Source organism: Carettochelys insculpta, chromosome 2 (genome assembly GCF_033958435.1).
Source record: "Carettochelys insculpta isolate YL-2023 chromosome 2, ASM3395843v1, whole genome shotgun sequence".
NCBI lineage: Eukaryota > Metazoa > Chordata > Testudines > Carettochelyidae > Carettochelys > Carettochelys insculpta.
In genome coordinates, this window is record NC_134138.1 from 147,076,651 (window position 1) to 147,090,385 (window position 13,735).

At 43.4% G+C, this 13,735-nt stretch overlaps 1 protein-coding gene across 1 annotated transcript in view; it reads right to left on the reverse strand.

The window, feature by feature from the left end:
* Positions 1 to 473: 473 nt before the first annotated feature.
* The window catches only part of TRIO (trio Rho guanine nucleotide exchange factor), a 527,884-nt gene continuing 514,622 nt past the window's right edge, over positions 474 to 13,735 (reverse strand). The window contains exons 53-57 of the mRNA XM_074987837.1: positions 12,793 to 12,914; positions 6,781 to 6,859; positions 5,893 to 6,093; positions 4,729 to 4,867; positions 474 to 2,895 (exon numbers count right to left, since the gene is read on the reverse strand). Of these exons, the coding sequence (XP_074843938.1) occupies positions 2,353 to 2,895; positions 4,729 to 4,867; positions 5,893 to 6,093; positions 6,781 to 6,859; positions 12,793 to 12,914 (1,084 nt within the window). The 3' untranslated portion in view covers positions 474 to 2,352. The remainder of the gene's footprint in view (positions 2,896 to 4,728; positions 4,868 to 5,892; positions 6,094 to 6,780; positions 6,860 to 12,792; positions 12,915 to 13,735) is intronic.

Sequence of the window (13,735 nt, forward strand, 5' to 3'; positions counted from 1 at the left end):
ATAAAACCATCCTTACATGGAAATGTTTTTTCCTCATAGGCAGCATGCTCCAGATTAAATACAAGAGAGGCTGACATATACTTCATTTTATATAATTTTGTTTACTGTCTTTTGGTTTCTTGATATATTGGCAATGTGGCCCTTAATTGGGTGAAGTCTGGTTGCAACAGTTGTATTTGCTCTAATAATATATACTGTAGTGACAAGCAAATCCCAGAAAGGTAGCTAATAAAGTTATCTAATCATGTTACAAGAGCAGGATGCCCCAATGCACTCAATGCCTATAATGAACTCCTATAGGGGCAAATGATATTTTGTGGGGCATATGCCAGGCCTCTGAAAAAAGAGTACAGACACTAGGCAATTTAAATCTCATCTGATAGGAATGAAGCATACTATAGGTTCAGTGTAGGGCATCACTAAAATATAACAAGACCTAGATCACTAGGTCTTAAAACAAGAGAGATCAGACAAATGTCAAATATGTTTAATTTTTTTTAAAAATAACTGATGGCAAAATAAAATATTTACATCACATACTGTTTAAAGACATGACATCACTGTACAAAGAAATGTACATGCAAAATAAAAGTAAAAATTTAACTGAAATAATAGAAGAAAATAACACAAACAAGATGTTACGAAGTTGGTATGAATTACACATCCAGTCTTGAATTCAGTTCTTTTAAAAAGTTTCTGTACAACTTTACAAAACAAACAAAAAATAAACAAACAAACAAAAAGGAATAAATAGAATACAATGGAAGTGGCAAAGCTTAGAAGTAACCAAACCCAGTTTCTGGCTTAAGACTTATATCTAACTAGTGTGGGTTGCAGGCTTCATTTCCTTATTTAAACGTGCCGTTTTGCACAGAGATACATAGGTGCAACACATCTATGTCAACTCCTTGATGCAAAGAAAACCAACTCTGTTTTTTTTCTAAATATTTCATCACATGTTAATATTACCTCAATCTTAAAAAATAATTACATAAGACACTGTTACATTATGCATCAGGTCATACGACCACAACTCCTTGAATGTATTTCATTCAATTATTGTACAGAAAGCAATAAAAGCAGTTTTGAAAATTCTAAAAAGTAGTAAATGTTGAGATTGGTTTTGGGAAAGCAATACTTTGGCATTTTGAATAGTAGAATAATAAATTTTTTAAAAAATGTCACCCTATTTCTTATCCAGTTTGTGATTCAGCTTATGCATATCTAATTTATTTATTTACAATCCTTAAAACTCACTAGATTCTTTGCTAAGTTTTATGCTAAAATCTCATCTTAAACTAATGACAGTGTGATACAATATACCCTCCCTGACCCACCCAGAAACCCCAAACACACAAAGAAAACCATGAAGCTCGCCGTACTAAGTATGTGCTTTTTCTATATATTTATTACAGTTACAACAGAGGTCCTCATAAATAGTTGCATAAAATGTTAAAGCCACAACATTGCACATGATATGAAATAAACAAAATCCCAAATGAGTGCATTTACAGTATTTTCATCCTGCTGTATACTGCTCGATAATCAGATTGGCAGGCTGGGCACCAATCCAAAGTCCTTTGTGAATGGTACAGCATGGGCTGACCTGACCGAAGACCCGCACAGTGGTATACCACCATTTAGGGAGGAGAGAGAGGGGGAGAAAAATTACAGACCAAAGGCAGGTAACAGTCTATATACAAGTAAGGCCTACATTTTATCAGAGCAAAACAATTCATTCTATTTGTATGCAAAAATTTTGAGGTTGGATGCACTTAAAAGCAGCGTCTGATCTCAGTGCACTGCTATTGTGAGATACATACAGGCGAGGCAACTGGAAAGCTCTAGGATGAAAGTGAAAAACTGACATGAATGGAGGCCATATCAATGGGCAGCCAGTTTGGTGAGTCTTCTCCAGGTGCGATTTGATATTTGTTCATGTTTGTTCATCAATACCAGCGCTTTGAACACAGGCATTTATTTCCTTGAACAAATCTTGAAAATGATAGGTAAGTTCATTTGCAAAATTCTATTAGTTTTCTTAAAAAAGTGTCTTTTTTTTTTTTTTTTTGCAGAAACCTGAATAGAACACTGTTACTGTAACACTCTTGACTGCCTTTCACAGAGTACAATGCTATATAGTCTTCCACCTCAGCATAGTTTGCATTGCTAGTCCCAAGTACTACTGTGTGCAGGTTTACTCGGAATGCATTTTCACACGAACATTCTAGCAGCTGATTGGCTCTATTTGCTTTATTCTCCAAAATTCAAGTCAACAGCTGATTGGTGGGAGATTTCTATCTCCAGTAGGATTGGCAGGTGAAAGAGAATGAGAGAGAATTTCAAGTGAGGTCAAACTCTTGGCAAGAGCCTGCTCTGTAAGAAGTTTTTAATGCTACGAATGGGTCGAACATCATTCTGGTGTTTTCGCCGCTCAATGAATGAAGTCAGTCTGGATATGTCAATGCTGCCAACATTTTTGCTATTCCCCAGCTGCAGCCATTGCTCTTGAAGGGCCACTGCAGCTGAAGGACGCTTAGCTGGGTCATCCTGAAGTAGGAAACATACAAAATCTTTGGCCTTTTGGCTAACTCCTTTGAAGTAGTCATCTGGGAAACTAAAGTCTAAGCGGCAAATATTCAGGCAAGTTTCCTCTACGCTTTCATCCAGGAAAGGAGAGACGCCACTAAGAAGGACATATGTGAGCACTCCGATGCTCCAAACATCTGAGGTGAGGGAGACAGGGTTTCCAAGGATAATTTCAGGAGCTGCAAACTCTGGGTTCCCAAGTAACTGGTGGATATAATAGGTGGTATTGAGCTGGACAGCATCTCCAAAGTCAGCCAGTTTTATCGATGGCTTCGCTGAGCTCTGATCCACCAGAATGTTTTCAGGCTAGAAAATACAAAGAGACAAATCATATTCATCTCTCAAATAAGCACACATCTGAAGCCCTTGTCAACTTCTTCCCAGCCAGCATGGGCAGTTAAAGATCACAGCAAATATTTACAAAGTGGATTAACGGAGTTAGCTCACCAAAGCTCCTACACGGATTTATCAAGCTCCCCAAAGTCTCCAAATAATTCTATAACAGTCTGTGGTATCTTGGAGGATGTGATCATCAAGTGTGATGCAATCATCAAGTTCTTGCACAGTCATCACGTAGGAAACAGTACTGTGTAAGTTTGCAAAAGCCCACTCAGACCAAGAGTTCTGCAGAGCTCCATAAAAACACCTGAAACTCGGTAAATCTGCAGTCTGAAGGCCCAACAACTTTTCACTAACACTGTCTATATAAGACTTGTTGACAACTTGCCTCACGACACAGAAAAACAATGTATAGTATGTATTTGAAGACTGGGGCAGGAAGTCACAGATTTTTTTCTTAACATTTACTTGTTTTTGAGTCACCATTCATTTTACAATATAGAGGCAGAAAAACTGAACTGAAGTTTAAATCAGTCTTAGGGATACGCTATGTAAGCCACAGGAACTCTTTCAAGCACCCTCTAAAAGCACTGAAGAAAGATGGAATTTTTATTGTGTTTTGACCTAAAGTTACTTACCTGTAACTGGATTTCAAGTAGACTTCCACTCTGGAATTCAACTGTGCATGGGTCGGCCAACAGACTTTGCCAGGCCCTGGGCAAGGTGTGAGTGGGGGGCTGGCTCTAGGCTAGCCTTCCCCAGCTAGCTCTTCAGTGCCAAGCAGCATGAGCCATCCAGGGTTGCAGTAGTGATTTAAAAGGTCCAGGACTCCTGTCACTTCCACGTAGCAGCGGCTGGGAGCCCCGTGCCCTTTTAAATCACCAAATCCTCAGACAGCCTTCTCCCTCCCCTCAGTCACCAAGCCTAGCTGAGCCAAGCCAAGCCTCCCTCCCCATCCTAGCCTAGAAACAACTAGAAATCTCTAACTTTTGGGGCCCACAACAAACACAGACCAAGCCAAAGTTTTTTTTTTAAAGCAAGCTAATGTTTTTGAAGATGAGTGGGAAACCTGGAGCATGACAGGACTGTCTCTTTTTTCCCCTCTTCTTTTCCTCTCAAAAGTGAAATCTGCAGAATTGAGTCCAAGGCCTCTTGGCACCAGAATTCCTCATCTAAACCATGACTGGGTGGGAGAAAGGGCCAATAACAAGCTTCAAATCCACCTTGAAACCCAGAAGGCTTCTTCCACCAAAATGGATCACATACAAACAGCAAAACTGAAATGGATGGAACAAGGATCCAGGAGGTGCTCTTCACCAAAGCACCTCTGTTGAAGTATAAAAAACAGAAAAGGAGAATTTGGAGCCACAGAAGCAGCAATCTTTGAATCCAATGTAAATATTATAGTCTGCTGCTTCAAGCTGAAAAAATAATCTCCATAGCAAACTCCCCGCATCCCCTTGCCCAAAGCAAACAAATCAACAGTGCGCGATACAAAGGCTAACAATTTGTTACCATTTAAAGGGAAACAGACCATAACGAAGGTGAACATGACCAGCCAACAAGCCAAGCAGAAAGATGCGGAGGAATTTAAGTCTTTTTACTTCAGTGGCTGAAAACAGGTAAGAGTGCATGGGGGCAATTCCAAGCACTTCTTATACTCTTGGATGGAGCAACGGCTGCACAGCTCTCAAAGGCAAGAGCTTTCTAAGAAACCCCAGCTTGTACGTAGCATGCAGCTGCCTCCCAAAAAGTGCATTCTGTTTGTAGAACACTCCAGGTGTACCCCCTGCGCCTCACCTTTAGGTCCAGGTGTGCTATTCTGCAGTTGTGAAGATACTGTACAGCTTCCAGAATCTCTCCCAGATAGAGCCTGATCTTGCCTTCTGTGAGGTTCCCCCATCGCACAACACAGTCTAGAAGGCGACCTTGGTCAGCCCTATTGAAGTATAAGGGTTACATTTCATTGTAACACTACAACATCACCAATTTAAAATTGTATCTCCCACTTTTAATATCTAAAAAGTGTTTTCAAATTCAATTATCCTTATCTACATCAACACCATCAATTAAGTCAGTCTTTGTGAACCATGGCTGCCATTACTGAACACAAGTTTAACCTTATTTTTCCTGAAGTCAAAGGACAAATTCTGTGCTCTTTGGGATCAACAGGCTTTCAATAATCATGATTTTTGATGCCCAATCTGAGATACAAACATTCCCAATGCCACTGAATGTCTTGGGCACCATATTTATATTAATCCTGTGGAGAACCTGCATTTTGAACCCCTTTGAACACTATGTCAAACATCATTACAGATGGAACCTTTAAGACTCGTGTTGCATCAATACAGAGGGAAAGAATGAGGAGGAGGGTAGCAGGCACTGGGCTGGGACGCATGTAATTGTTGACCTTATTCGGATACTATGGAAAACTTTCCTTTCCACCACCTAGTACAGCTTATACTGAAATGTGGTAGACTGCAGCTTCAGGAAAAAAGGAATAATGTGTGGAGGTGAGATGAGAAGTTCAGGCCCAGCAGCATTTTAGAACATTTACTGCATTCATATCTGACTCCTGTACAGCCACATCCAGAGCCACTTACACAGCTTCAGAGGAAGTCAACTCATAGGATTATCTGTATCACAATGATCATCCTTCCCCTTCCTTTCTGAACCCTTTGGATAGGATCTTATTGACAGGTGATTTTAGATGGAGGAATTGGTTCTTGTGAACAACCAGGGTCTCTGCTTTCCATTACGGATACAGGCAGAACATTTTGGAAAAACTTAAGACAATATTGACAATTCTAAAAATAGAATGTGAGAGCTCCAGGATTTTAGAAGTTTTGTGAAATCTTGAACTTCTACAAAATCATTCACAAATGACTACAATACCCAGGTATAAGGAATCAGTCACACAAAATTATATATATAAACTGATGTTACTTAGAGCTCACACACATCTCTAACACTAAGATGTAGCTGGTGGAAGTCTCAAAGGTGTCTAGAAGGCCAATGAGCTGGGGATGTTGGAGATTCTGCATGACTCCGAGTTCATGGGTAACCTGGTCTCGTTTCATTAACTTCTTGTTAACAAACTTAGTGGCCACTGCTCGCTTGGTTCCCTTCTGATCACACTTCTTAACGACAGAAAATCTGCCTCTGGAACACAATTAAAAAGGATAAGAATTAGCTGAGGGCAATCCTAAAGAATCAGAAACTGTAAAAAAAAATTACTAGGCCAAATCTTATTATGTTCTATAGGGCATAAAGTAGTTTGACTACATTCAAAAATAAAATATTATTAGTAGTCTAGAAAACTTGTCTTGATAGCTAGCTAGTACGACTAAGCAATGCAAACTTTCATTTATGAAATCCATCTATGTAGTAGCTGCCAGACCATTTTTTTTTAAAATTCTTGAGTGATAATTGGAGGAAGGTGGTTGTTGGAAAGATTAATAAACTTACCTAAAGGAGTGCTGTATAATTGTATGGAGCATTTACATACAATCATTTGGCGAATTGTGTCATTGTTCATAAAACACATGCAGAGCATATACCCTCAAACTTGGCCAATGCATAACGTTACAGCACAAACAAAATTGCTTTTGTGTTTAAGCTATGTAATCCAGTTACAGCAGGGTTTTAGCATTATGTTACTTTTCTTAACAGGGTGAACAATTGATTTTGACTCTGCAGTAAATAATTGTAAATGTCAAGAAGATTTCAAAATGAAATAATATGAATCAACGTCATACTTTGACACTTCTCTTCCACTCTTCAGAGACCAACATTCACATTTGCTGAACTTTCCAACCTTCCCAATAAAATGGTATGAGTAAGTCATACCTGCCAAGCTCAGCCACTTCACTGTACAGGGAATCAAAGTTGTCATTCCAGATTACCATGATCCCATCACTACCAGGACCTTCAAGGAAATACAAGTAGCATTATTTCTAATACAAAAAATATTTTCAGCCTTAATTTAAACAACCCATATTACAAAGGGATACTCCTCAGAATTTCATGGCTGCCATGACAACCATGGGACCACTTCAGTTGGCTGTATGTTGGACAAACTCTGAAAATGATGCATTATTTGGGAGAGGATTTTGGAGGGATAAATACTACTTCATGATGGACTCGCCACTGTTTTTTTGGTTTGAGGGTAGAGTGTATATATCCTGGAAGGGCGACGGGCCTGTTATGGTGCTCCAGTGATTTTCAGCAACCCCTGTGGGACAAAGTTGCTCTTTTGATTGACCATTATTGATGGTCTGATAAGACTTCATTTCCATAATGGAGAACAAATAATATTCTAATGGCCTAGAAATGCCCTTCACATCTAGTTCTGTTCTATAGGTCATCACACAAGTGATGATGCAAGAAGTTGGCCACAGGGCTGGTGACTGAAGTCTCACTGAAGTCTGAAAAACATTAGGAACGGCCATACTGGGTCAGACCAAAGGTCCATCTATAGCAGCTTCCTGTCTTCCAACCGGGGCCAATGCCAGATGCCCCAGAGGGAGTGAACAGAACAGGTAATCATCAAGTGATCCCTCTCCTGTCATCTGTTTCCAGCCTGACAAACAGAGGGTAGGGACACCATTCCTATCCATGCTGGCTAATAGCCACTGATGGACATAACCGCCATGAATGTATCTAGTTCTTTGTTGAACCCCTGTTAAAGTCCTGGTTTTCACAACATCCCGTGTCAAGGTGTTCCACAGGCCTACCATGCGCTGTGTGACTAAAAACTTCCTTTTGTTAGTTTAAAACCTGCTACCCATTAATTTCATTTGGTGACTCTTAGCTCTTATGCTATGGGAACAAGTAAATAACTTTTCCTTATTCAGCTTTTCCATGCCTGCCATGATTTTCGAGACCTCAATCATATCGCCCCCCCCTCTTAGTCGCCTCTTTTCTGAGCTGAAAAGTTGCAGCCTGTTTAATCTCTCTTCACATGGCACCTTCCAAACCCCTAATATTTTTGTGGCACTCTTTAAACCTTTCTGAAAGCCAATAAAATATCTTTTTGAGAGGAGGCGACGAGACCTGTATGCAGCATCCAAGATGGGGGCATACCATGGATTTACATAGAGGCAATAATACATTCTCTATCCCAGTTCTAATGATTCCTAACATTTTGTTTGCTTTTTGGACTGCTGCTGTACATTAAGAAGATGTTTTCAGAGAATTATCCACAGTGACTCCAAGATCTCTCTCCCTCTTGAGGGCAACAAAAATGATTAGGGGTGTGGAACGAAGAGGAGATGGTCACGGCCATGACAGCCCTCCAGGTGGCACGGACTTCACAGTGTCCACAGTGGCATGCAGCGACCTGGCTCCTCCTCTCCAGACTGTCTCGGAGGCTCAGCCATCTCTGCTGGACCTTCCTTTCAATGGCCACCATATTATTTTAAGGACCCCAGGGCTGTACGTCCACAGCCTGCAAGAGCTTCTAACCCCGGCAACATCTGGGTCCAGGGATCCAGCCAGGCCAGGAGCCCCTGGCTAAGAAAAGCAAAGGCTATACACAACAACCGAGTCAGCCAGTGCCCTCAGCCCAGTCAGGTGCAGTCCGCTCCAAAGAGGAAGCCAAGGAAATCATTGTGACAATACACCCACGGATGACACACTGGGGCTACGTCTACACATGCACACTACATCGAAATAGTCTATTTCGATGAATAACGTCTACACATCCTCCAGGGCTGGAAACGTCGACGTTCAACTTCGACGTTGGGCAGCACCACATCGAAATAGGCGCTGCGAGGGAACGTCTACACGCCAAAGTAGCACACATCGAAATAAGGGTGCCAGGAACAGCCGCACACAGGGTCACAGGGCGGACTCAACAGCAAGCCGCTCCCTTAAAGGGCCCCTCCCAGACACAGTTGCACTAAACAACACAAGATCCACAGAGCCGACAACTGGTTGCAGACCCTGTGCATGCAGCATGGATCCCCAGCTGCCGCAGCAGCAGCCAGAGGCCCTGGGCTAAGGGCTGCTGCACACGGTGACCATAGAGCCCCGCAGAGGCTGGAGAGAGAGCGTCTCTCAACCCCTCAGCTGATGGCCGCCATGGCAGACCCCGCTATTTCGATGTTGCGGGACGCGGATCATCTACATGTGCCCTACTTCGACGTTCAACTTCGAAGTAGGGCGCTGTTCCCATCCCCTCATGGGGTTAGCGACTTCGACGTCTCGCCGCCTAACGTCGATTTCAACTTCGAAATAGCACCCAACACGTGTAGCCGTGACGGGCGCTATTTCGAAGTTGGCGCTGCTACTTCGAAGTAGCATGCACGTGTAGACGCAGCCTGGGTTTCCCTATGGAGCCAATTTCCCACCGTACCCCTCATTTGGATACCACCATTCACACTTCCTCTGGGCTTGGACCACAGGTCCTGCGTATGTTTCCCAGGTTTATACTTTCCAGTTCCTTTCCACTCACCTACCCCCATTCTCCTTCTAAATCCTTTTTCAGGGATCTCTTTAACAAGAGTCTACCTCTGCAACAGCTTCAGGAACTGTTGCAGTTGGGAGCACTGGAAGAAATTCCGCTTGAATATTGGCATTCCCTTTATTCCCTATTCCCAAAGGCTAGGGGTGCTCTGCAGCCCACAACTGCATCTGACAGACAGATACAGACAGATATCTGTGGAAGCTCAAGTTCCATGCCCTGGTGGCAGTGATACCAGCAAGGTGTGTTTCAGAGACCAGAGTCTCCATATGCTGTCCCGTGTACACACAAAACCCTCCACGCCAGCTTCCGAAGTCATGCATGCACTGGGGCTGGCTGCTCCCTTTCCTGCTGCTGCCTCTGAGAGTGCGGACAGCCTGACAACTGCTGCTGGGGCCGTGTCCCTCACTAGTCCCTGTGCTCCGTGGGGGACCCGAAGTGTGGGGCCTGCATTAGGGTTAGTGACCCTGACCTGCCCTATGGACAGCACAGCTCTGTGCGCAAGGTTCTCTCAGCTGTGAAGAATCTCTATCACAAGACCTCGAAGCTGGTTGTGGAGGGGTGGTCAGCGATGGGAACCTGGTGATTTACACCTTCCCTCGTGCAGTTGATGCCTGGACCTTAATGGGACGAAGAACTTGAATGAGACCAATGGTCAGATGAACATCAAGACTGTGAGAACTGCCGTGAGAGGGATCGGTGCTGATGCGAAGAAGACTGATGTCCATCGTTCTCTAGAATGGTCCCAGCAGTAGTTTGGAAGTCTTGCAAATGCCAATGGCTCATCTCGGTGCCCTTGCTGAAGGGTGCATGCCTCAGCACATACTAAGTCAGGGGACCAAGAAGGGTGTCCGCAATGCCTGACTCCCCCACGTCTGATGCTTGGAAGCTTTGTGTGGGGCAGTGGTGGCAGGCTGGACCACGACTTGGGGAACAGTGAAGTTGGGGGTGAAGCTCTAAAGGACACCCAGATGGACTTGCCTCGAGACCAAGGCATGTGGGCACTAGCACCACCTGCACTGGCAGCTCCACTATAGCCGGCACTACCAGCAGGGCTTCTGGAGTCAACAGCACCTCCAGGGATGGGCAGGGATGGGATGGGCTGCTGGACTTGACCTAAAGCTTGACTTCTCAACGGAGTTGACAAGCCACCCATCACATGTCCTTGTTCCTCTCCCAGCTTCTTCTTCCCTTTATAGGAGCAAGGAGAACATCCCTTTCTCAAAGCCTTCCCTTTCTTAATCCAGGGCTGGCGAGGGTGAGTGGTGTCAGCTGGAGGATGGCACCGGAGGGGCACTGTGCACCAAACCAATGGTACATGAGGCCATGTCTGACCTCTACTCTGGAGCCAGGCTCAATGGTGACTCCATCAGGAGAGCCCAAAAATGAACATCCCATTTATTTTTGATCTGGGTCAGAATCAATTTGCAAATTGGGCACATATCACTAATGTGCTCCTCGCTGGAACACCTGAGGCAACTGTTGTACAGTTCACTAAGACGCACTGGATGCCTGTACATTTCACAAGGTTTGAAGCCTGGAGATTGGGACATGCCATCCAGCACAATGAAAGCTATAAGTACTCCTACTAAGGGAAACTACTAAAAACAACTATCCACAAAAGAAAACTGCCTCAGCAGAGAACAAGGAATAGCCAAAGAATGGCTGAAGACACACCAGTTGCGTTGCACCATCACTTGTGGCAAGAAGGAACTGAGGGTTGGGTGCCGTGGAGGGGCACCACTGAGGAAAAAAGCTTCTGGCATCTGTGTACGTGGGAAGCCACACACACACACACGAAGTGGAATGGACATGAACGGCACGTCCCAAAGAATTTATAATTTCAAGCTCGGACAAAGGCTAGCTGGCTGTGACCTATCAGATATAAACCTGGTGGGTTTGAAGAAGCAGCCAGAAGAATAGGGGGGATTGATATTGGAGAGATCAGTTCTTTCAGAGCTTAGACTTAAGCTTCCAGACGTCTCCAGAACACCTCTGTTTTTCTATCATCTACATCACATGACCCTACATTGGCTGGCACATATGTATCAAGGGTAGGATAACCAATTCTTGCTGTATTTCATTTTTTGTTTCAGTTGATGGAAAAGACAGAGGACAAAATAGACATCTATAAGAGGTTTGTATTAATTCAAATGAATGACAAAACATGACTGACAATTTAAAAAATGATTTAAGTACATACAGGCACTACTCCTGTCTAAGCCACCTGATTTTAGTTTTCCCACCTTACTTAGTTTCTCATACTTTTAAAAATGCCTTTCGTTTCCCCATTGCAGGGTGGAGGACCCATTTAAAAAAGGGAAGTACGTTAGCAAACTGCTGAAGCTGTTATCTATATGTTGGCAAAGGCATAAAGTAAACAAACCAGTGACAAGTAACCACAGTAAATAAAAGATCCTCAAGCAGAGCAGTAATTTTTACAGTGTTAGTGTTCTTTTAACCTGCCATGTACATACTTTAAAAATCTGTTTTATATCAGAACCTGAAGTAAGATTTGGCTTTATAGTGTTCGGCTCAGTAAAGAGATCTGTATGATTTTTTGGATCTGAGACATAGGGAGATGAAGAAAAATCTCCCACTAAGCATTTGGACTTTCCTATTGAGAGTGAAAGCTGCAAAAAGAGTTTAGAGGGGACATGGTACTAGTGTTTGATCTCGTCTGGATTTGAAACATTCTGAGTGACCCAATTTGCCTCCAATGTTAAGAACACAGACTTTAAAAATATCATTTCAACATGGATCTCCCCTGATATATGTAGCCACTGTGACTGCAAAGCGTGACAAGGAAAACACTACAGGACCTCTGTGGACCAAGATGGGAACCACACCAGTAACTAGTACAGTAAACCCTCGATTTAACAGAACTCAATTTAATGGATTTCAGAAACAACAGAAGCTGTCCGCCAACCGTTCCCCCACAAAAATGCTGGCGACTCACCAGAGCCACTGCCGCCGCTGGGGCTGGAGGAGCTGCCAATGTCACTAGAGCCGCTGGGGCTGCCACAGCTGACAGAATGCTCCCTAAGGCGCCTTGCAAGGTGCCTCCAGACCCGCAGATTCAGATTTAACAGACTTTCAGCATTAGCGGACACCCCTTGCCCCCCATTAGTCCATTCAATCAAGGGTTTACTGTAAACTCAACTCTCTCCACACCAACTTACCATCTGGGGGTGCTCCAAACTCGTTCACTTCTGTCCAGCCATGCTAAGGCTACTACTGAAGGAATATTTCTCCTGTGAAAAGGGTGTCATGAATCCACTCTAAATGCTATGAACTCAGTGGCCAGGATTTCTATGTGTTCTGGATAACTGATAGCCATCCTATGAAATCCAAAGTTGATGGAAACATTATCAGGTGAAAACAGAGAAACTCACCTAAAACTCGTAGACTGGCTGAAGATGAAACTGAACCCATATCGTTTGCAGCTATACAAGTATAGATACCATCGTCGTCTGTGGTCACACCAATGATTTTCAAGGACGCTTCTCCTAAATCACTGCAAAACACACGAGAGTCCATCAGTGAGTTCCATGGCCTATTTTGAAGTCTAGTGAACTGATGGGCAGGATCCCATGGGAAGCTAATTCGAAGGGGAAAGGAGTTCAGGACAACTGGCAGTATTTTAAAGAAGTCTTATTGAAGGCACAGGAAAAAACCATCCCGATGTGTAATCAGCAAAGCAAATATGGTAGACAACCAGCTTGGCTTACCAGGGAAATCCTCGGTGAGCTTAAATTGAAAAAGGATGTGTATAGAAAGTGGAAACTTGGACAGATGACTAAGAAGTATAAATGTATGGCTGGAGAATGCCGAGGAGTAACCAGGAAAGCAAGGGCACAATTGGAATTGCAGTTGGAAAGGAATGGGAAGGTCAGCAAGAAGGGTTTCCACGGATATGCTAACAACAAGAGGGTTACCAGGGAGGGTGTGGGGACGTTACTGGATGAGGGAGGTAACCTGGTGACAGATGACGTGGGAAAAGCTGAAGTACTCAATGCTTTTTATGCCTCAGTCTGCACGGACAAGGTCAGCTCCATGACTAAGGCACTAAGCAATGCGGTACGGGAAGGAGGTAGGCAGTCCTCAGTGGGGAAAGAACAGGTTAAGAGCTATTTAGAAGAGCTAGATGCAAACAAGTCCATGGATCTGGATTTAATGCATCCAAGGGTACTGAGGGAATTGGCAGATATTGCACAGCCTTTGGCTATTATCTTTGGAAATTCATAGAGATCAGGAGAGGTCCTGCATGACTGGAATAAGGCAAATGTAGTGCCCGTATTTAAAAAAGTATAGAAGGACAATCCAGGAGACTATAGA